This window comes from Emys orbicularis, chromosome 2 (genome assembly GCF_028017835.1).
Source record: "Emys orbicularis isolate rEmyOrb1 chromosome 2, rEmyOrb1.hap1, whole genome shotgun sequence".
NCBI classification, from domain to species: Eukaryota; Metazoa; Chordata; order Testudines; family Emydidae; genus Emys; species Emys orbicularis.
In genome coordinates, this window is record NC_088684.1 from 260,117,882 (window position 1) to 260,142,510 (window position 24,629).

At 39.4% G+C, this 24,629-nt stretch overlaps 1 protein-coding gene across 1 annotated transcript in view; it reads left to right on the forward strand.

Moving 5' to 3' along the window:
- The window catches only part of MALRD1 (MAM and LDL receptor class A domain containing 1), a 378,194-nt gene extending 356,692 nt beyond the window's left edge, over positions 1-21,502 (forward strand). Inside the window, exons 27-30 of the mRNA XM_065399653.1 lie at positions 10,194-10,276; positions 10,368-10,464; positions 17,949-18,024; positions 21,392-21,502. Of these exons, the coding sequence (XP_065255725.1) occupies positions 10,194-10,276; positions 10,368-10,464; positions 17,949-18,024; positions 21,392-21,502 (367 nt within the window). The remainder of the gene's footprint in view (positions 1-10,193; positions 10,277-10,367; positions 10,465-17,948; positions 18,025-21,391) is intronic.
- The last annotated feature ends 3,127 nt before the right edge of the window (positions 21,503-24,629 follow it).

Genomic DNA, 24,629 nt, shown 5'->3' on the forward strand with positions numbered 1-24,629 from the left:
TTTATTGAGGAACCCAATTTATTCATTTCAACAAACTCCAGCTTGTAAAATAAGATGCTTTCAATTCAGCTGCAGGACCAAAACAGCTTAAAAAAAGAGACTAAAGTCCAAAAAAGGTTATAGCATCCCAATGTGGGAATACTAAAACAGACATGAAAATATAATCAAGAGACAAGTAACACTAGAATTACAGATAAGAAAAAACACAGAGAGTAAATCATAAAGAAATTAACATGACCATAGATTTTTTTGTTTTAAATCAAGAAGGAATGCAACAAGAGACCATGGAGGCATAAAGGGGAATATGAATAAACAGACATAAAAACAAATAAGAGCAAAACAGCAAAAGGAAGGTGATCATGGTAAAATCTAGCCAGTGTAAATATATTCAGGTATTTTATTAGATTTTTTTTTATTGATCTCTAATCCCCGTCTGTTCTAGCAACAAAATTATCATTAAGCAGAAGCTTTCTTCTCTGGAGCCACCAGGTTTGTCTTAAAGCTACAGTGTTTGTACTTTCTGCAGTCAGGTGCAGCTTTGCCACCCAGTATTTCCTCTACAAATTTTCTCGCTTATTTTAACTGTATGTGAATTTGGTGGCACTTGTCAAAGAGAAGGACGTTTTTACTGTGATGGACTATGTACATACAATGGTCAGACACTGGGCAGGCTCCTAGCCGTAATTTGATCAATGCAGAGATTCATTTGTCATCTATTAGTCCATTTTCAGATTCCACACTCAATACCCTTACAAAAATTATAACTAAGAAATGAGGAGAGAGAGCAGGGGGAACACAAAGAGAGGGAAAACCTTGCAAAAGGGGTGGGAGGAGTGCAAACTGAGAAAAGGGAGTCAAACACTTTTTACACTATTGTAGCACGGCAACCTATCTTATACTAGTACAATCTTTTAACTCTACCCCTATCTACATTGCCAGAAGGACAGGAAACATTGGATGTAGTTTTAATTAGGTTGCAACTTTATTCTTAAATATCTGGGAGTATCTGACATGTAAAATAGTATAGTGCAGGTAATTCCATATACATTTCTATATACATGGGGGCTGCTGTCAGCCCTTTTCCATCCTGGTTCTACCCAGCCCACTGCTGAGACCCTGCCACTGCTACTTTTAGGAGAGTTAATGTGGGCTGTAAAGAAAGGGTGGTTGACTACCTCCCATACCAGTCATAGGAGCCCTGAACCCCCTTTTTCTGATGCCCTCTTTAAATCCTTTACGAATCAATTGTATCGAATTGCTGTATCCATTCATATGGAGTTAACTGGAGTGGACATCTGCCACAAGTTTCCATAATGAGTTGTGACATGATAGCCTAACCCCGACTTTCCTACCCCACCAGGTCCCTAACTTGCTGTGCGGCAGGTAACCCCCCCCCCCCCATACACCCTGCCTCAGCCATTCTGGCAGTGAGGGAAAATTCCTTCCCAGCCCCTCAAGAAAAGGAGTGACTAGTGTAATGGCCATCGCATATAATGAAGAAACCTAGTATTTTGACTACTTCCATGGCTGGGAGGAGGGTGTGCTGCTAGCCTGGTTCAGATTAAAGAGGGCTTTCCCTGAACTGCCCTGGGAATAAATATGCCCCTTTTCCCTTCTCGTCAGTTGGCGGGGAAGGAGGCAGCATCTCCTGCATGCCAATCTGGTCTGGCTGTAATGCTTCCTGCCTCTTTAGCTGTAACAGGTAATTCTTTCAGGGAGGGGCATCTTAAAGAGACACCACACTCCCTCCTACCAGTCTGCTGGACAAGCTCCATCCCTGCAGTTAAAAGGAGCAATTCACCTTCTCCATCCAGCTGGACAAAGGGCTCCACCGCTTAAGTCGCAGTGAGGACGTTCATATCTGCAACATTCCTGCTATTACACTCTAGAGTTTCTCTTAAGCAAAGGGTAACTTCTTGTCCTGCATTGTGGCATGGTACTTTTGTAAAGAGCAAAAACTGTGGGCTAGGATGAACCATTGGATATTGGTATTCCCTTGTGACTTAAGCCACCCTTTGAACTCTGATCTCTAGTGACGAATGGCCAGTGTGTTTAACCCACTACACCACTTTCACCCTCTCAGTTTCTTTTCAGTGGTGTTGCATTTTAATGTCAACACCAGTTTAGATAAAACAACAAGGCTTATTTGGTGGTTTGACCTCTAAATGTGATAGTGTTGAAATGTTCTTTTTGCCTAGAAATATTGCATCAAAAACAATCACTTTACATAAAAAAATAAAACAAATATTTCTTCTGGAAAATAGATTTTGTAAGTTTTATTTTGTTTAATGGTTTAGCTGGCGAGGCAGTCATTTTCCTGTTTACTGAACCTAGCATAAACCTTTCTTTTCTTCAGTACCAGGAGTTATTTTCTGTAGTGTCTCATTATTGGCTTTTAGCCAGCAGTGTTATTTTATATGACAGTGAAAAATCTCTAAAACTAGACACAAAAGAACCACTATTTAAGAAGGTGAGAAAATATAGCATTAAAACAATTGTACATGTTTGAAATGATAGATTTCAAGTCTGATCGTCTGCTATGGGAATGGTTCCATTTCATTTCTGTAGTCCTCACTGGGCCAAATTCTGCCATAATATTCAGTGTGTGCAACATATTTTAACTTGGAATCAAGGATTACTTAAACTAGCAGCTGTTTCTTTAACGAGCTAAGGAAATGTAACTTTCTCCTACATCCACATCACTCTGATTGTGTAATACTCCATGGAGAATGCTGTGCATACCAAAATGTACAAAGCCACCAAGGCAAATGATTAAACAAGCAATTTGCATATATGTCTATTCCTTTAGGAAGGTATAAGATATAAAGAAAAATATTCATTCTGGGGGCATCATGCCGGTTTAAATCAGGAGTAATTCCAATAAAGTCAATAGAGTTACTCCAGTTTAAAAGCAGTGTAACTGATCAGATTCAGGTCCAGTGTGTTCTAGCTGAAGATAGGCAGCTGATATTTTGAATTTGGTTCTGATTTGGAATGAAACTTTGAAATCCTCCATGAAAGGGAATGAAGCCTCAGCTTGAGGCAGTTTTCCTTGGAGGCTGCCCTGGAGCCACGGAAACTAGTAGCCTGGGCTACCGAGGACCTGTAATCTCAGGAGCCAGGACAAACAGGGCTTCCAGGTTCCTGGCTTCCCATCAGCCTGCCAGGTGAGCTGGTAAGGATCTGGGAATCTGGAAGCCTGGACTGCCAAGTAGCCCACCAGGCTGGGTGGGTGAGCTGCCTGGGTTCCGTCAGAACATAATCAAAATGGAACCATCTGCAAAATGTTTCAATGTTGATGAACTGGCAAATTCCAACAAAAAGTTTCATCTCTATTTTTCCAACCAGCTCTATTTAAAACAAGACAACTCTTTGCCTTCTCCCCAGCAGTAAATGGTTCCTCCAGACTTGATGAGCAGTTACATCCAATTGTGCGAGCTCGCTCACATGCTTTCAGTCCAGAGCTTGTTTCATGTAGATGTTTAACAGCTGACATTAGTTCTTTAAATTTGTTCAAGGCCTCCTCATTCCACAAAATAAAAGGAAATCTAATTAGATACAATTATTGCAGGCAGATATAAACCTATTTGCAATATCTACATGCTTGTTAAATTGCAGCTGCAAGTTACAGGAGCACTGAATTACCACCCTGCAAATGCACCATTGGTCCATCTGGCTCCACTGGGACTAAAATTCATGCTGTTAGGGAGCTGGAGAGCACCAGAATTCCTGAGTGGGTGCAGAGACATAAGGGGTCTGCATAGATGGGTCTGGCCTCCTTCGGTATCAGTGGGATTTGAAGGCTGGGTCTGCAACTCTTTCCATGCAATGTTAGCGCTCCCACCCCCAACACAGAGTCTCCTCCTCCCATGGGTTTTACCACAGGAGAGGGCAACCTGGCCTCTAGCTGTTGTTCTGATCAGCAGACAGCATGGGTATATTCACAGTACTCATGTCTTCTGCTGTTGCAAATCATATTACATTAGCTAATGGATAATGGGTACCAGCATTTTGGAAAGGTATCGGAGAACTTGTGTTTGTTTCTTTCTTGATTAAATTAATTATATCAATGGGAGTGGACATGGGAAATTATGGTACTGAGGGAGTGGGCTGCCTTTGTCCCATACTCCTCTAACCATTGGCTGCCATGAAGCAATGAAGAGTTGCTGTCTTCAGCATGCTCACAAGCTTATAGTGAAGGTGGTAGTGTAGTATTTAATGGTAAGACAGTTTAAACGCCACTCACTGTGACTCTGCAGAGAGAAAGCATATGTCACAATGCATTGGAAGGACTTTCACGTTTCACCCTATATTTTCCCCACTTTACAGGACAACAGGAATTTATGTTTAATATTGGTCCAGACTATGCCCAACTGTCTGATGGATGCCCAGGGGGAAAGAGGGGTGGGAGTGCAAGGAACCCTCTTATATCCCTACACAGCCACTGGACATAACTAAAGTCTCTGTGTTTCACAGAGAACAAAACTGTTTCTTTCATTTACACCTTGGCTCCACCACTAGCCGGTGCCCAGGCAGAAGTATGTTGAATGGCATGAATAGATATAGCACCCCTCCTGCACACTGTTGGCAGTACATTATAATCACCATATACCCATGTTACAAATGTAGCAATAGTGAATTTGTGATCACGAAGCAGTCACGAGATTAGTGCAGTGTGACAGTTTAGGAGGCAGGTGTATCTCATGCGTATACAACAACCAAAGTAAAAAATCATTGTCAGTCCAAAAATGTTAATAAAAAAATTAAAAATTTAAATCTTAGTTTAAATATATATCCTCGGTATATATTTGTATAGATTGAAATAAACAAACACATGGAATTATTCTGTCTGCATTTCCATTATCACAAAAAGTTCCTGGCAGTGATTAGTAATTTAATCTGCCTTTTAAATTACTTTATTGAAATTTTATCTGGCATTTGAGAGGTTAACTTTCACGTGAGGAGGGTAAGTTTAATACTTTTAGCTGAAGCATTTATTTGTGATTAAAAGTAGTTTTGCCATTTTTCAAATCCCACACTAAACAGGAGAGCCCTTGAATGAGGTATTGCCAATAAAATGGATTGACAAAGGCTTGCCGGACTCTAAAAATAGGTAGTGCTATAGTTCATTCCACAGCATTACCAATATAGGTATTAGGGAGTAATGAGTTGGAAATCCTAGGGGCAAAATTGGAAGAGTTAAAACCGTCCCACTCCAGGGTGACTCTCCCATCTGAACTTGCTAACAGCGGAAGACATTTTATCAGGCAGGATAGATTAGGATTGTGTACTGGGATGGAAGGATTCTAAATGCTGGTTTATCTGTGTTTCTCTCTCTTCCTCTTCCTGTTTTCACTATGAGGATGCCCCTTGCCTGGATGGATAGGAATGGTTATCTCCCTAGTTCAGGTAGGAGCTGGATGGCTTTTAGAAATCTAGCACTTCTTTGAAATGTGCAACTGCTAATTAGTCAGCAAGAAATTAGTCCAAGCAAATTAATTGTACACTCTTAATGTGGAACTTCAGAGCTTTATGGCTCAAGGGATTTATTCAGTGACTTCTACAATTGCCTGTCTTAAAATAAAATGAATAGCTCCAGGGTAAGAGAGGCTTTTTTAAGGAATTCCTTCAAAACTCCTGCACCCCTGCTGGTGGAGACTTAACATATTGCCCAGAGAGCATATCTGACCTCTGTCCTGGAGGGTCTCTCCTTCACATCATAATTTGTGTATCCCCAATTGCCCAAATCTTAAGAGGAAACTAATAGTGACTTTGATGGAAGCAACTCATCTGCCTTTCAACTGAAAGTAATGTGCTGTGAGTACAGTGTAATCACAGCAGTGGGAAGGGTAATTAGGAGTGTTCTCCTTCATTAACTTGACTTCAAGTGACCTGACTCTTGGGTTTATACCACAAGCTGCACAGACCTACCTGGAGCTGTTGGAGCAATTAAAGTTCAGTTCAAGACAGTAAGACACCAAGATTATATCTCTCTATATAATGAAGGCTAAGAAATCTGCCGTCATTGCCTTATATAGCTGCCTGATATTATGATTACTGTTATTTATTATTTGCATTATTCCAATAATGCCCAAAGGCCTCAGTCCGGATTGGGCCTTATTTTGTAATTTGCCCTACAAACACACATGGAAACATATTCCCTGCCCTGATAGAGTTTAGTCTAATTTAGAGTTTACAGTCTAATTTGCTATTGAATCAGGAGGTTGCCTTGCACATCTTTCGGGAGATTTTTTTTTTTTTTTAACTTACAAAACAGGTCCAAGAGAGACTATGAGGTTAATTTTTCTGCTGCCTTCCACCTTTGCTAGTCATATATACCTGTGCAGAGGGCAAAGTGAGTGTAAATCACCACCAGATCAGAATGATGACATTTTACACCCATTTTGCAAAGATGTAAGTGATTATGCAAGGCACAAGGCAATGGAGAATCAAGTCCATAGAGATGTACACATAAATATCTCTCTCCTTTCAGTTGTATGGGTTTGGTTGGTTCTGTTTAGTTCGTTTTCCTGTTTTGTTTTGTTTTAGTACAGAGTTCTTGTGTGAAGGCCTGGTCAAAGAAATAGGGTTTTGTCTTTGGTTCTGCTGATGGTCTTAGGATCATCTTGGTCTCTTTCAGGAGTGAGCTCCAGGTTTATGAATTAGTTTCACAGAAAGTTCGGTCTCCTGCATGCATGAATTTCATTCTTAGGGTCAACAATTCTGTGTTCCACTGAACATTGCTGTTGTGCTAATCATGCAGCGTGAAGCTGAAAATTGGGGATGTCTGGGAGAATAGGACCAAGTCCTCGTGTTTGACCTGAAATTCCCTGGGGAGCCAGTGAAACACCTTGGAGTCATACTCTCTACAGCCTGTGTTGTTGAGTGGTCAGGCTGTCGTATTCTTGATCAATTTTAACTTTTACAAGATCAGCAATTTCATACCTAGGAATGGAGAATCACAGTAACCAAACCAAGAGCCATGAATGCCTAGCTCATTGTGCCTAAATCTGAATCTGTCAGGAAGGGGTGTGGTCTTCTTGCCACCAGTGATGGAAAAGGGTAATTTTTGTGGCAATGGCTATTTGGGTATTCAGAAACAGTGAGAAATCCAGTTGTACACCAAGGTTGAAGTTTGCCTTAACAATCTGAGGGCAATGTTATAGAGCTGACAAGTTAGTCAAATATTTCCCTCTTCCCACCAGTGCCACCTCAACCAGATCTCAGGCAGCCATTGGATATTGAGAGATTTCTGTGCATCTGATATGAAAGTGATGTAATGCAGGATGTCATCTGTGTATTGCTGACAAATAGTAGTGTCATTTTTCTGAATCTCAGTTATCCAAACCTCCTTTTATCCTGAATAAGGTCATGCTCATTTGATTTATTGATTTTGAAAATTCTCTCAATTATCTCAGGATTCCCAATGTTCCCCACTTCATTGGGATAATTGAGATTTCACTGTATGGCTTGTACAGAAATATTGTTTGCAATTGTTTTTAATTCATGGACTGGCTATGTTTAACATATTTCTTTAATCATTAAGGACCAGATCCTTCCATTCAAATTGGAGAGTACATTCTCCACAAATGGTCTTACTGAAGTCAGGAGTGCATATGTGGTATAAGGTGCTATTCAACATGAGTAAGAGGATCAGAATCTGGCCCTACAAGAATGTAGGCAAACTTTTGTAAAGACATTTTGTACACCTTCCTCCCCTTCATCCAGAAAAGAGTTTGGCTTCAGTAAAAGCTGCATTGGGTTTTGATTGAAAAGAAAAGCCCACCCCATTTTATTTCCAGGTTTGGTGAAATCTGCAGGCATCTCAGCTGGATGGAGAAAATAACATTTGCAACTTCTTGTTTGGGAAGATGCCAATTTGTAATTAATGAAGGGCCAAACCTCAGAAGGATTTGGTTGAATCTCCAGATTACAAACATGGCTTGTCTGATGGATTTACATTCTATTCCAGTGGCTGATACTACACTAAATTTCCCCTACCAACGGATAAAAGGGAAAAAATAAATAAAATGGTGAAGCCAAGGCTGTAAGTCTTGATTAGTAGGTTAACTCCCTTTATACTCTTCTCTTGTTTCACAAAACGTCTTTCCATTATCAGCAGTGATTTTATATTTATTTCCAGATTACTGATGAAAATGTTCAATAGCTTCAGTCTAGTACTATACTATACTATGTGGAATCCCATGAGAAACACCCCCATTCAATGATGATTCACCATAGCAACTACTTTTGGAGATCTGTCACTTAGCCAGTTCTTAATCCACTTAATATATATAGTCAAATGCAAAGATATACCCCTAGGAACAAGGAAGGCAAGGCCATTCCTACAGAACAGGGTACTGTATACCAGAAAGCAATGACTCTGAAGAGGATTTAGGGGTTATAGTGGACAAGCATCTCAACATGCTGTGACAGAAAGGGCTAATGTGATCCTTGGATGTGTAAACAGGAGGCTAGGGAGGCAAATTTCCCTTTGTATACAGCATTGGTGAGACCAATACTGCCCTACTGTATCCAGTATTGCTGTCCACATTTTTAAACGAATGTTGAAAAATATGAGGGGTGCACAAAAGAACAAAAAAAAAAGATGCAAGGCTGGAGAAAATATGGTACGTTGAACGCTGCAAAGAGCTCAAACTGTTTAGCTTATCAAAAAGAAGACTGAGAGATGACTTGATTGCAGTGTATAAGTACTTTTATAGGGAGAAAACACTGAATGCCAAAAAGGCTCTTTAATCTAGTAAAACAGCATAACAAGAACCAGTGACTGGAAGCTGAAACCAGACAAATTCAAATTAGAAATAAGGCACAATTTTTAACAGCGAGGGTGATTGATGCTTGAAATAAACTACAAAGAAGTGAACTCTCCGTCTCTTGATTTTTTTCATATCAAGACTGGATATCTTTCTGGAAGATATCCTCCAGTCAAACACAAGTTGGGCTCAATACAGGGGTAACTGGGTGAAATGTAATGGCCTGTGATATGTAGGAGGTCAGACTAAATGACTTAATGGTCCTTTCTGGCCTTAAACTACATGAATCTCTGAAATCTCTCTTTCTTCCCCTTGGCCCCTTTATATAGAAACAAAAAGAGATGTGATCATATAATTAAAGACTGTATCATAATGCACAGGCACAAAGGGGCCAATTTAAGGTTGTACAAGCAACCTTGATTCTGGGATTTCCTACCTTTGACTTTCCAACCTTAATAATGTTCTTTTAATATTGTTTGTACATGTGTAATTCACACAATATATAGATTTGCCTATCCTTATTTTAAAACTCGATGTAACAGTCTGTGCGTGGTTTATTGGCTCTAAATTAAAATATTAAAACAAAATGGTAATGGAGAGAAGGAGCTAAGCATCTGTAAAAGGCAAGAGGCCATCATAATTACCAGGATGCTAGACCATCCTAGATATTGGGATTATAGACATGCTTCTGGATTTATGTATTTATAGGTCAATGAAATCGTTGCACTAAGCTGATTCTCTCTGCCACTCAATTGCATTAATATATGGTGAGATTGAGAGTGTGTTCTGTGGATTCCACAATTGAACCTCTAGCCACTTAAAATGAAGAGATCAGCAACTTTACAGTCATTTGAAAGGGTTATAGTGGCTGGTTTATGTTGGTTAGTTGGTTTTTCAGTGGAAATTTGGTTGATTGTATTTTGAAAAGAAGAATAAAATATCAAATGATTAGATAGCAATAAAGAAAAAGAAACACAGATTCTTTCTCTCCCTTCCCTGCTCCCATGCCTTCATCTCCACTGGGGGGACTGGACTCTCTACTCAGAAATATTTCTTATTCTCACTGGAGCCAAAGAAAACAGGTATAACAGGGGAATGAGTCACACTGGTCAAGTATTGGTATAGAACAATGCTGTTTGGTGATGGACAGTGATGACAGAGCAGCTAACTGTGGGGGCTGCTTATGATCCTTTCTGGTTTGTTTTTTGTATTTATAATTTGCCTTTTCAGTCCATAAATGTTGATCCTGCAGGTTATGCATTCTGGACACAGCTATAAATGCCCAAGAGCATTTGGATTACCTGAACTGTACTTTCCAGTGCTTTCTGTCATCCTTCAGTATGTTCCCTACATTCTCTGCTTGAAAGCATTCCCAGGTCCTCCTTTCTCACAATTTTTTTTTTTTAATCTTATTCCCAGATGTGGAAAAGAATGGCAAGGAAATCGTTGCCACATCAAGGTTAATCCTCCCCCAACTTCAGTTTCCATTCTCCTTCAAAATGGTAGGTCAGGTGAAAAGACATTAACAGCATTTGAGCCATTCTTTTAGTGTTTCCCTGTGCTTATTTCTCTTTCATTGGTCTGACTTTGCAGATATTTGGACTGGCTTGGGTGTTGCATTAGCTTTCCTACTGATCAAAATCACAGTCGCTGTGTTGTATTTCCTTTGGAAGAAGAAAGTGCCAAGAACGTAAGTGAAGCCTTTTAGTGTGTGAAAAAGCAGACAAAAATGTGCCACAAAGCAACGGCTAACTGCCCAGTTTCTGAGGTTTCAGCTTTTAAATCTCCTTTCAGTCTGTTTGCCTTAAATATGCCGCTATTAACATAAAACCTAGCTTTGCACCACAAGCTGACCTTAGTGGACCTCAGACTGGAAACAGTGAAATGCATCTTGATTGCTTAGAGTACCTTAAATGCAACATTGTGTGGTTATCGCTGAATTACAGAGCCCCAGGAGCCATAACAGCTCAGAAACGCCCATCTTTTTTTACTTGCTGTTTAAATGGGAGGACATAGGAGACATCTGTGGTTTCTCAGAACTTCTAAGGCTAGATTCAGTTCTCAGATGCACACCTCCAACTCCCCTGGAAGCCAGCAGGCACCGTGTGTACTTCAGAGAGCAGAGTTTTGCCCTAAATGTTTTCTAAAATATTTGCAAAACCTTGAAGAACTTTTGTTTTCAAAGCATCCCCCTCCATGTGAAAATTAGTCTGCACGGAATAGAAACATTTAACAATAAAACAATAAAAAGGATTAGTTCAGAAAGACTGAATAGACAAATAAGAATCCAAACAAAATTTGTGGAACTACTAAGCTGTGTGCTTTCTTCTCTTTCACCATTCACGCTTTTACCACTTCCCCGATTCTCTTCTTCCCCCTCCATGCCCACACTCATATAGATTGTGAGGTCGTCAGAGCTGGGGCCCTATCTATCATGTGCCTCATGTGCTGTTGGCTGTGCAAATAAAAGCAGTCTCTCTGTTGACATGCCAAAATATAAAATGACTCCACCATAATTATCAAAGGAGAAAGGAAAAACATTGCAAGAATGGCTGGAATAAAGAAGTGCTGTTTCTATAATGCTGCTACATAGGTTCTCTTTAACCAGTCATTCATTTTCTCATAATCTTTGAAAAATACCCCTCAGACTCACAGATCACTGACAGGTCTCTTGGGGTTACCTTAGCAACACTCTTTGCCTTTTCTGTTCCTCTTCTCTCAACCCTTCTTTCCATTCCTACAGTCCAGTCTCTCCTTCTCTCTCTCTTTTTGCATTTTCTGGATTTCTTGTTCTCTCTTTCTCTCTCTCTCTCTTTCTTTCTACTGCTAGTTGCCTTTCCTCTCTATGGTGTCAATTCTCCTCATCTTTCTTTCTCTCTGCCCATCTCCCCCCTGATTTTCATCCTCTTTAATGCCAGTTCCTTCCCCCCCACACACACACACAAACAACTAGCTACCAGGGTCTCTCTTTATTGTCAACTCCTATTGCTCTTCTGCTTTGTCCACATCATTTTTGTATTGTTAGACTCCCCTCACCCTCAGTTTCTCTTCTCCAGGCTTCATCTTCAAAAGCCACCTCATCTCCTTCATGCTCCTACTTTACTGCAGACCTTTTTCTCTTCACGGCTGCCCCTCTCTCCCAACAGCACTGCTAAACAGTGCAAATCTATGGACTGAGGCTATTGCTGAGGAGACCCCACTAATCAACATTCCACCATAACTAGCAAACAGCATGGTCTTCTGGACACAGCAGTGAGCTATGAACTAAGAACATTTTTGTTCTAGTCCTGGCTTTGCTACTAACTTGCTGTGTGGCCTCACCTAACTACTCTGTGTCTGTTTCCTCCTCTAAAGTGTGAATAATCAAATTTCATTATCTTACTTCATTGGGTAGAAGGCTTAATTCATTCCAGTTTGTACAGCCCTCTGAGGTTCTTAGATAGAAGGCACTATAGAAATGTGAGATGAATAGTGCTATCCTCAGTGTCACATAAAGCTGACTGAAATCTTTAAAATTTCTATGAAAATTTGTGCAAAAATGTTTTGGTATTTTTCCCAAAACATTTTTACTGTTAATTTGACTGGCTGTAGTGTAAAGTATTATTTATTGCTATGCTACTTCTCTTCCTTCCTAAACTTTTCCTTCTACCTGCTTAAGGTTACTGAACTGTCACCCACTTGTCTTCCAGCTTCCCAGCCAGGATTTAAGGAACAGGATTCCCCCCCACCATTTTAATTAAATAAGCTGACAAAAGATGCCAGAATGACAGCTCTAGAATCTTCTTTTTTCTACACAGTCGAGGTACCATCATGAAACGACAACAGCAGACAAGCAGCCAGTCTTTTTGTTCTGTGTTTGTACAGAACCAAGCACAATGCGATTCTGGTCCATGATTGGGGTTCCTAAGCTCTATGGTAATACAAATAATAATAATAGTAGTAAGTGCAGGATCCCCCACACTACCCTCTGCATGTGTCTCAACTGTGACCTGGAGGGAATCACATTTGGGGATAAAAAGTCAGATAGTTCAATCTCCATGGCCTCATTAGTCCTTGATCTGTCTGCTGTGATTTCCAAAAAGGTAGCTTGTGATGCTGGAGGCTTTTCTGATTCAGAGTGCTATCTAGTACGAATTAGACCGAGATTACCAACTCACTTCACATACAGCACCAAACCACCATTAGACAGCAATTGTTTTAGGTCACTATTAACGTTCAGCTGATTTGGACCAAAAGTCCAGATGCACAGGTCACTGTAGCCATGAGATCATGAGGACGTTGTTTCAAACTTCATCCAGGCAGCAACTCAGTATTCTTAAATGCGTGTTCAGCACCTAGCACATTTTGGTAAATAATAATCATCATTAACTTACTACTATGTTTATGCAGATCATTCCTAATTGCTTTCTTAAAAATCAAAAGCAACTCTAGGAAAAAGTGGTTAGTATTGTAACACTGAAGTCTGAGAATAAGTCTTTGAATGATAAGTGACTTGTGCATGTATAAGCTTGTAAAATGCACAATGTGACAGCACCACACAGAGACCTGAGATGTTACTCCTGCTTTTAAAGAAGAGGATTTGATGCAGCAGAGGCATTTAAGTGACCGAAGGATTAACTACACCTGATACTTTACCACAGCTTGGTTTCACTACAAAGAGCAGTGTCCACTTTGCACCTTTTATGGAGTGATGTGATTTTGCACTAGGTGTTAGGCACGGGAGAAGTGTAGTGCTCTAACAGAAGAATCCTTCATTCTTTATTCAGAATGAGTTTGGCCTGAGTGAGTAGTGCACAATTGGGCCCCTGTTTGTATAATAGCTATTAGATTAAAGGTGTTCAGGCTCTCCTACCATTATGGGGCTGCATATTCAGACATTTGCAGCTGCTCCTCCTCAGACACCCCCATAAGCTTTTGTGTTTGTTCCCATAGCACTTTAAAGGAAACAGTGGAGCTATCAGTACCTCAAAGGAACTAGCACAGAACTGTGCACAGTGGTGTGTGGCACAGTTTTAGCATCTGATGGAGACTCACTGCAAGTAATGCAGCATTTCTTGTTCATCAAAAAAGCAGCTACAGGGAACAGGAGCAGGCCTATTACCCTTAGACAGCTGCTGGATTAAGGGTTATGACTCACATGATGAGATCTGTTGGATTAAATTGTATCTTTCTTCTCCTAATGGACAAAAGCAGCCAGCCCCGTGGCTTGACAGCTGTGTATATCACTACCACAATGACATTCCAATATGGCAGTGACTACAAAGCTCTCAATTAGGGTTGTGGGCAACTTTTGTAGAGAGAGAAACCCCAAACCTGGAGGAAACCTGACAGGTTCCCACATTCCTGCTTGTGATCCACAAGTGAGGTGCTCAGGCTCAGTGCAAGGCTGCCAGCCATGATCCTTTCTCCGTGGCAGATGCCCTTCCTGACTGAATGGAAGCAAGGCGTTAAGATGGCTTCCAGTTCATTGCAGTTGTCAACCCAACCTTGATTTTTTCCCTTCCAGGATAAATGTTAAACAATTACTAGAAAATCCTTTTCAAGCTGCTCAGCTGTCTACTGCACTGCCAATGTCCCTAGGTCTTCTGATTCTTTTTATTATCCACCCTTTGCCTGGTCCACCAGAGACAGTGTTAGTGGGAGATGTTGTTCCTGTCAGTCCCAGTGAGCACAGAACTCCAAACCTCCTGGGATTTGTCAGCAGCATCACTAGTAGGCAGGGATCAGAGAGTAAACAGACTCAGAAACTCTGGGGAAATGGGTTAGAGGAGATAGTGGCAGGAGATGGAGGCTGTTCTTTTGGACTGGAGGAGAGAGGAGGTATGGTCTTCTGGTCAAAGCACAAGACTGGGAATCAACAGGCATGTAGCTCTTCTCCATAAGCTCTTTTATCAGCCTATGAAAGCACTCCAAATGCCACCTTTGTTTGTATAGGAGCTATTTCCACCACCACTGTATTTTCCTGGAGAGGACATTCTATGCCATAGTAAGAAGATCTTGGTTTATTCTTGCCTTTTTTCAGAAATTATATTTCTGATGGCTATTACACTTAGGACAGAGAATACAAGGTAACTGGAGGAGAGAAAACCAGGAGATCACTCAGTCTTTGAGTTAAGCATGACCAAGATGAGAGATGCAAAGGCCTTTTAAAAAAAAAAATACAAAGTAGCAAAAAATAACTGAGAATAAACTGAAGTACAGAACTAGGCAGCCAAGACAGTATGTTAGCAGCCTAATCAAGCAAGAAACCCAGAGTTACAGTAATTCTAAACCAATCACCATAACTGTCTTTTGAGTCTACCCATATTGCACCCTGACATACATTTCCTCTGCAGAATGGAATGACTACACTATATTGTTCAAGCCTAAATTGTGTGTAAAAAGCTTTGTAAATATTTTAGGAACTAAGACCTTTTATTAGATTTACAGTCTGAAACATCTATAAAGTATGTGTTCAAGAGATTAGTGTAATTAGAATGGACTCATCTGTCCTTTAGCTGTTTGTTTGTTTGTTTTTCTTTTTTGTTATGAGTGTGGTAAAATTCAATTGAGGGCACATTCTTCTTATAACAGACTGCATAGCATTGTATGTTGTGTTCTGGCTAAAACTGACAATGTTTGGTTTTACAGTCAAGATTGAGTTACAGAATTCTGAATTGTCACATCAGAACCAATTAAATCCAAATACATTGATTTTTCCATTAAAAAAGCATGATGCAACTCAACGATCTCTTTAAACACTGACAAGTGTTTTTGTGATCAATTTAACTTTCTCCCATCTCTGATAAGTGTGTGATGCTATTTGTGGTGAGTGGAATCTGTACAAAAGCAACAGCTGCTGCTCCGTCATGGAAATGAGTTTAGCAAAAGTATCACCCATGTGATCTGGTCTGCAACCCAAGATGATTAATTCTTTCCTTTCCTTTTTGTGGTAGTTCTGGTTATGTTAGAAAACGCAATTCTATCTGAGCTGTTTCACCCATACATTTGGTTTCGTTTGTTTATCCTAAAAATCCAACCACTTTGCATTTTTTCCCCCTAATTGATCCCTTCTTTTTCCAGTTTTGTTAATCTGAGATTTATTGGCTTTTCACATGCAAAGTATTCTACGTGGCTGCGTTTTATAAGCTTGACCTATGGACTGATTATTTTGGACTATGATATTTGTGAGTGATAAGTGATAAGGGGGGGGGTGTTCAAATATGTACAGAGGGGAACTTTTATGCTCTAATCCTTGAAAGTAAAACTGAACCATTTATTTTCCTATTAGTGTGTTATTTAAATCATGTGACTAAGAAACTCTCCTACACTGGCATATATAGGGGGTAATGAAGTATAAAATGCAGCAAAGTACAGGGCTGATACAAGATATGTAACTTAATTCCCATTGTGAGACCTTGTGATGGACATATAGCTCATGGCTGCAGCTATGAGCTATCGTTTCCAACGAGAGTAATGTCAAGTAACAGCAAGCACTGCAGGAATTAGATTAACTCAAGTCACTGCTATATATTTAGTAAAATTGACTGCTCAAGAAGTTTAAAATTAGGGTGTAAACTGATGACCAGCTGGCATCAGGAAGAATTTTCATCTTCTGTGTAATACTGCAGTTCTATGCCTCTCTCTGCAGCATCCACATTAATAACAGGATGTGGGAGTGAATGAACAGCTCTCTGTTCTAGCATGACAATCCTTATATTCCTAATTAGCCAAAGGTATAATACACCATGTTCACATTCAGGGATATGGGTCCAAATTTGCAAAGTAACATCAGTTTGGCATCCATTTTTGCCAGCGCAACTTTGTGCAAGCAAGCATCTTGTAATACAGTTGATGGATTCAAGCACCTGCACACACAGGTGACAGGTTTTACAAATGAAAATCCGCTCTGTCCACTTTTAAATAATCTCAAAATAAACTGATGGGTTTTTTTAAGTATAACTACAGGTTGTTTACTGGGAAGGTGATTTTAAAAATCCATTCATTTCAATATTACAAGTTGTCAGCTAAGACTATGGGCAAGATTTGTTTTTTAATCAATGGGAGTTAGGGGTGCCTTTGAGCAGGGGGTTGGACTAGATGACCTCCTGAGGTCCCTTCCAACCCTGATATTCTATGATTCTATGAAGGGTGAGCGAGCTGTAGGGGCCCGCTTGGCTATCATGTCCTGCTGAAAAGCAAGACACATAATTCCAACTAGAAGTCAGAGAGTAAAAGGAGTGAGGGCAACTTGCAAAAGCAGGTTCTTTCAGAGCAAACCAGAACTTTGCTCCTGCCCATATCTCCTTTATGCCCCTTCCTGTCTTCCTCTGCCCATAACTCTGTTATGCTCTCCACTCCCAAAAATTCCCTCTGTCTCTTTCAACCATTCCTGACTTCGTGTCTTCTTGCAAGTTACCCCCTTATTCTTGGAACAGCATCCTAATTAAAGTACATCAGGCTCTCCTCCATTAAAGTAATCTAAGACCACATGCAACTCTCTTCCTTACTGCACTGTACTGTGATGTCTTTGGGCCGGGCCTGCTTGTGCCATTAAAGTGTAAGCTTTTGAAGGCCATATCTACACTTACCGGGGATTGACGCTGCTGCGATTGATGCAGCAGGGGTCGATTTAATGGGTCTAGTGAAGACCAGCTAAATCAACCGCAGAGCGCTCTCCGGTCAACTCTGGTACTCCACTGGAACAAGAGGAGTAAAAAGTCAGTGGGAGAGCGTCTCCCGTTGACACAGCACAGTGTAGACAGCACAGTAAGTCGACCTAAGCTACGTCAACTCCAGCTACATTATTCACTTAGCTGGAGTAGCGTAATTTAGGTCAATTTACCCAGATAGTGTAGACGAGGCCTGAGTCTGTAATTTACCTGTTTGGCCCAGTTTTACCTATTGTATAGCTCCAAATATCCTTACACAACACTTTGTAAATCATGCTGTATAAGTCCTTGGATGTGCAATAGTATATTCATTTTTAGCAGAAGCAAGTTAAAAAATTCTATTTTTACTGTCTTTTCAAAAACTGCTAGTTCACAGACACAGAACAAAACGCATCAGACCAAATTCATCTCCTGTGTAATTCCATTGACTTCAGTGGAGTTATATCAGGAAAGAATTTTGCCCTTTATTTTTTTGGCTCAGCCTTAACCAGTTTTATTATTTGAGAGTCTATGTCTTTTTAAGGAACCTGGAGGAAATCCATAATACTGCATTCGCTAACCCATTGTACGAGGATCATAGCTCACCTGGAGAAGTAAAGGTAAGTAGCAATAGCCAGTTGTATACTTACAGAAGTAGAAAGTACAAAGCCACAGTGTTGTTCAAACATGCTGCCCCAGGAAAACAAATGAATGTTTTTAAATAAAGAAAATAAGTCTTACAAAACTACTATATTGCCACTGGCAGTCAAGGTAAGATTTCTGCTGCACTGTATTTTCAGCATACTAATAGACCCATTTGAAAGCAATATAGTGTTAGGAATGTCTTTGTGATTGCAGCTAATATTCTCTGGCTGGTGAATCTGAATAACACCTATTTTGGTTAGAATATTTAGTCAGATTTTTAGAGCAAATGCCCATTCACTGGGCCTCCCTCTCTCCTCATGCTTCTGAAAATAAAGAGCATTTTAAAGACATAGAGGGCTAGCTAAACTACAACACTTAGCTACATGTATGCAACACAACTGGATTTAGTGAAAACTATGATATACACTCTAATCTTTTAAACACATTGCAATGTGCATTGCTATAAAATATTATAGTAAACAAAAAGACTGCAGAATATATAATTATTGGGACTGCTTTACCTAATCCCATTTGCTGAACATAACTGAGTTTACTCTACTAATAAAACATTGCTAATTAAATTATACATCTAACAGCTTCATACAGTTATGAAGATTCAGGAAGAAAAGATTCAAGCAACAAATTATATAGTGGGCCAAAAATTCTGCTGTAAGTTAGACAGTTCCACCCCATTAACTGAATGCATCTCAGTTACATAACTGTGGCATTATGATTTATTTTTTAATTTAAAAATAATTCATATGAAGAACATTATCCATATGCCTTGGAAATAAAAGGTGCAAATTAAATCTTAAAGCATCTTCCCTACCTCATTTTGAGACTATTCTTATCAGAGCTATAAGAATTAAGCTAGGTTTGCCATGGCAAATAAAATTTCTCTTATCCTTTCCTTAGTAAGTAATATCAGATTCCACCAGAGTATTAAACAGGATTAACGATGACATGCCATTTACTTTCTATAAAAAGTTCCTCACATCTGATTTTGGAAACATTAGATCAGATTCATTCACTTGCAGGTTTGGGTTTGTAAGAGCATGTTGGAAACATTCCCATTACGATCATGTCCATTTTACTAGGACACTTCCATTTTAGTTAAAATAGATTCTTGACAGGCTTCATTTAATAGCAAGTTGAAAAACAGAAGTGTGGTGTCAGAAGAGATATTTTCATACTGGATGAAAGATCCCTGGGCACTGTGATTGAAAGCCGGTGCTCCACTGGATTTTCTCTTTTGTTTTCTTTAAGAATGGAACGATATGTGCTTTCTATAATTTTTCTGCAAGAGCCAAAACAAAGGTTACGCTATTTTCCCAGAGCTTAAAGAACATTACGTTTGAGTGACTCATATCTCCAATCAGAAAATATAGTCAAACAGTAAAAGTATCACTAATCTTCAGATGAAAACAATTAAGTACTTAACAAACTCAGTTTAACTGACCTTCCTGACAGTCTCAATCTAGATCTACCATTGCCACATTTTGGCCCATATAATTGTATAATTTGTTGTTTATCTTTAATTTTTTCTCTCAGTTGTATCCTTTGATGGCAATATTTCTGGTGTGTGTCTCTTTAATGTCACTTACTGTTGAATATAGTTGCTCTGAAGCTAATATATCTCTTTTGTAGTCTCCTGAGTGTATTGCCTCACCCGTTGTTCAAATTAGTGTTTCCCCATGTCAAACGCAGCAGGAGGTATGTATCAATAATTTTCTTTTCAAAATGCCATGTTCATTCCTATGATGAGTATTTCAAACCTCTCTCAAATTATTGCATTATTGACAAACTACTTCTCTACTTTGCCTTGTTTCTGCTTGCATTTGCTAAATATTACAGAAAAGATTCCATAGATAAGCATATTTAGGCACAGTACTAAGTATGAAGATGACTTTACTACAAAGTAACAGAGTCCTGTGGCACCTTAAAGACTAACAGATGTATTGGAGCATAAGCTTTCATGGGTGAATGCCCACTTCGTCAGACACATACATCTGTTAGTCTTTAAGGTGCCACAGGACTCTTTGTTGCTTTTTACAGATCCAGACTAACACAGCTACCCCTCTGATACTTTACTACAAAGTGTTTGTTTTTAACTAAATTATTGATTGAAACAACCTTGTATGGAGTTTAATTAATTTGAAATTCTGAATTAAGTTGCAAATCCTAAATTAAATGTTTTTTCAAATCTCCTTATTAGGGTTTTCTCTCTAAAAGGACTAAGACATCTACTCAATTTGAAACATTTCATTATACCAAATACAGTAAATGCAAACAGACTGCTCTTCTGGGTGTACTGTGTTCAGCTCATAATTAAGAAAATTTCAAGACAAATGATTATGCTACTGAATTGTACTGAGAGGTGCCAACCTTAAATTGAGTCTTTAGCTTCTCTGAGAGTTTTACAAAATGGAAATTCACTGTCATGGTTCTAAGTGCTACTAGCCATTCCGTTGCTTGCTTATAATAATCTCTCAAAAGAGTCTTAGATAATCGGTTAAATAGGATTTCATCTTTCCTTATTACATATAGCAGTATTAGGAGGTGCCATCAATGTAATATTAAAGGAAGGGCTGGGAACTTACTGAAATTTGTAGATATTCCACCATCCACAACTTTTAGCAGCAATGCAACCTAGGTACAGCTGAAGCTACTGCCATGAACTTCATTCAGTTGCTTAATGTAGCATAGCATTTCACAGTCATTCAGCAGTTTAACCCTTATCAGTAAGGCAATTGCTCTAGAAATAGTATGGGATGACAAAAGGCCTTCCCTGGAGAGTAACTTTATATCCTTGTCCATAAGTCAATGTATATAGTGCTTTAAACACCACTCCAGGGATGAGCAATCAGTTACTTAACCAAAGCACCCCTATAATAATGATGCAGCAAAAATGTACTCAATGGGCTAGATCACCATCATCATTATTCATTCGTATTACAGTAGCACCTAGAGACCCAAATCAGAATTGGGGCCCCATTGTGCTAGGGACTGTACAATCGCATAGTAAGATAATCCCTGCCCAAAAATGTTTATCGTCTATACAGACAAGACAGACACAGGTGGGAAACAGAGGTATAGAGAGATGAACTGACTAGCCCAAGGCCACCCAGCAAGCAGTTACTTCAGGAGAAGTATGCTCGTTTACACCAGCTGAGAATCTGGGCCAAAATGTTTGGGATTCTTGGCTTAGTTTGAACATAAGGATGGTCTCTGGGGCAGGTGTCATTGCATGTTATTTGGATATCCTAATATCTACTGCCATTCTTGTACCTATTTCCATATAGCACTTACTGCTGAAATAACATTTTTATGTCTTTCTTCTAGAATGCTTCCAGTAAAGATACAAGTGCCCCTTCCTTTGCCAATCCTCTTTATGGCAAAGCAACAGAAAACATGGAGAACTTGTGTAATTTCTTCAAAGTAGACATACAATAGAATTGATACTGTGTGTAATTTTTCCCTTTGTCTGACTATTTTGTTTCTAAAATCTAGTGGAAAGTATGTGATTAGGATACTGCATTAGTAATTTGAATGAATGTGAAATAATTCCTCAATTTAAATAATTATGTTCTAAATATAGCACTACTGTGAAAATAGCATCTATGTATATGTGAAAGTTTAAACCTATGTGATATTTCTCTTGATACAAAAATAGACTGGTAACTGTAACTATGAATTCACTGCACAATTGAACAGTTGAAATTCTAGTATATTAATAAAAAGAAGTTTCACATAATCCAAACCATTTTCTTGGTTTTTTTGCGTTCTAATTTTACTGCTATTATTGAGAAAAGATTACTCATTTCTGTAATTTTGAACCATAAGGGCACTTAAATAGTTATTTTAGTGTTCCAAAGAGAAAAAGTAGGAGAGCTAATGTACCATCCAAACAAGCAGACCAGGCTATAGCAAAGTGATTATAATAAATGTCTTAGTCTTGGGTCTGAATACCAGCTTTGCAAGTCAGAGGTCTGACACACTGTGTTGTATACTTGACTTCACAAAGACATAAAAATTAACATTGAAAACAATTATGTGACGGGGCAAGGCCAGATGGCTATAGTAACGTAGTGGGAGACAGATATATTAGCCACAGGCTAAACAAATCCCTGTTACCAGGATAAGCAAATTGCAGCTACTCCAGGTCAATTAAGACACCTGGGGCCAATTAAGATCTTTCCAGAAGGCAGGGAAGACAGCTAGGTTGATTGGGACACCTGAAGCCAATCAGGGGCTAGCTGAAACTAGTTAAAAGCCTCCCAGTTGGCCAGGTGTGTGTGTGTCAGGAGCTGTGCTGTGGGTGAAACTGAGCAGTTTAAACCATACCAGGCACAAGGAAGAAGGCCCTGAGGTAAGGGTGAAGTAGATATAGAGTAGGTGGGGGCTGCTGTGGGGAAGTGGCCCAGGGAATTGTATGTGTCCTGTTTCCAAAAGGTCCGCTACCATAGCTGATACTATTAGGGTCCTTGGCTGGAGCCTGGAGTAGATGGTGGGCCTGGGTTCCCCCTTCCCCTGCCCATATTAATCACTGAGACTGAGAAACAACAGAGACTGCAAGGAAAAGTAGCTTCTCCTTACCTCACTCGCTGGCTTATGATGAAAATGGCCTAGTAAGCTGTGACCCTTCTCTCTAGTGAGAGAGAGAGAAGGGCTATGTGGAGTGTCACAGTGAGCCTCTGAGGCTAGCAAAATCCCCCAGAAAGCGGGGGACCCACGGAGACAAGGACAGAGCTTTGTCACAATACCTACTCAAACATCCTTCTGCTCTGCTTTTCACCACAAGTTACTTATGTTTTTAGGTTGGTGGTTGATAGAAGGTGGATATTAGCCTCTGCAACAAACAGCTTCTCTGATGAATAGGTGGTTTCCCACCCGAGCCAAGAATTATGGCCTCCTAACCTTAGTGGAATTCTGAATGATGAGTGGGATTTTAGAGGGTGATTGCCTCCTAATTTTGAATATAATCTGTGATGCAAAGAAAAGATTTGAGATGTCTATAGTTTAAGTAACTTTGCAATACATCTTCCTCCACAGAGTCTAATAGGCTCATATAGCTGACAAAATTCTTTTTTATTTTGCCCTTACAGAAATATTCTGCAGGAAAGGGACAAAGCACTTTCTGGGACCATTACCATAGAATACTGTAATTTTCTGGTAACGGCTTTCTCCTCTTGATTCAATGTTGAAGTATTGAAAGAATAAATATGGAAATAATTTGCTGTACTACCCTTGCAAGCCTGGTGCATTGAGAAATGGGGCTTGATCCTGCAAGGTGCTGAGTAACATCAACTCTTGAGCTCACTGAGATTTCAATTAAGTCCAGAAGTGTTGTTTGCCTTCAGCATTATCAAGAGGTTCAAAACTTACAAGAATGAGTCCTTGTAGTAGAATTCTCATTTATTCTGCCATAGCCTGACTTTAATTCCAAAATTGTGCTAACATTGTGAAACCCTGAAGTGTTGTTTGTTGTAGCCCTTCATTCTCTAAACATACTGTCACACTTTGCATTGCTATAAAATGTTAGTGATGGCAAATGTTACAATTAACAAATACATACAGTTTTACCCAGTCCCTCTTATTGAACAAACTCAACCATTCTATTACATAACAAAACTAATCAGTTATTATCCTTAACAGAGGCATATAGATGTAAACTATATTGGCAATACTGAATGAACTCGTGAATATCCTTTATTTTCAATAGCTGTTTCCTGACACCTGAAATGAGAGTTGTCACTCCTCCAGGTTATCTGTACACCACAGTGGCACTTTTACCTAAATCATCTTCAGATTTTACATTTATATCAGATGACTTTTACACTTCCTTTTAAAATACTTTTTCCCTTTCATCTTTCCCAACCTTCAATTATTTTTCACTACCCATATTGCACCAGGAACAAAAGATTCATTTATATCTGCTAAATAGTAACTGCCTTGTGCTTGACAGTTGAGGAGCAGCGGGCAGACTACTGTATTCAAGACAGCGTTATTTCCATCAATTTGGTTGGGACTTTGCAGCAAGCTGCCTGTAAACAGTCTCTTATTAGAGCCAAAGAGAGAAAATTCACATTTTCATTTTCACTTGCCACAATTTTGATATTAAAAAATATCTAAAACCAATGCCAGAAAGAAAATAAATATTGTTAAATCTTTGCAGTTGGGTTTTTCTCCACTGAATACCAGCCCTTGATTAAATACACTCTATAAGCTCATATTCATACACTCAGTGCTGCTGAGCATTATAAATGAGGGTGGTTTGCTGGGAAGATGTTAGTTGACAATATCCTGGAGACTTTGTCTTAGTCTAATGTCTGTACACACTGAACAGGAATATCAGACCGCAAAAGCAACATGCAGCACAAATCTTTAGGCAAAGCTCTGGCCTAGTTTGCAGCCATACTGATAGTTTCTGTGCTTATCTCATAGTTATCCAGATATCCACAACCCTGCCTCAACACAAAGAGCCAGATTCTGGTCTCAGTTACTCTAGTGTAATCATTTGAACACTTCACTAGAATTACTCTGGATTTACACTAGCGTAAAAGATCAGAATCTTATATAT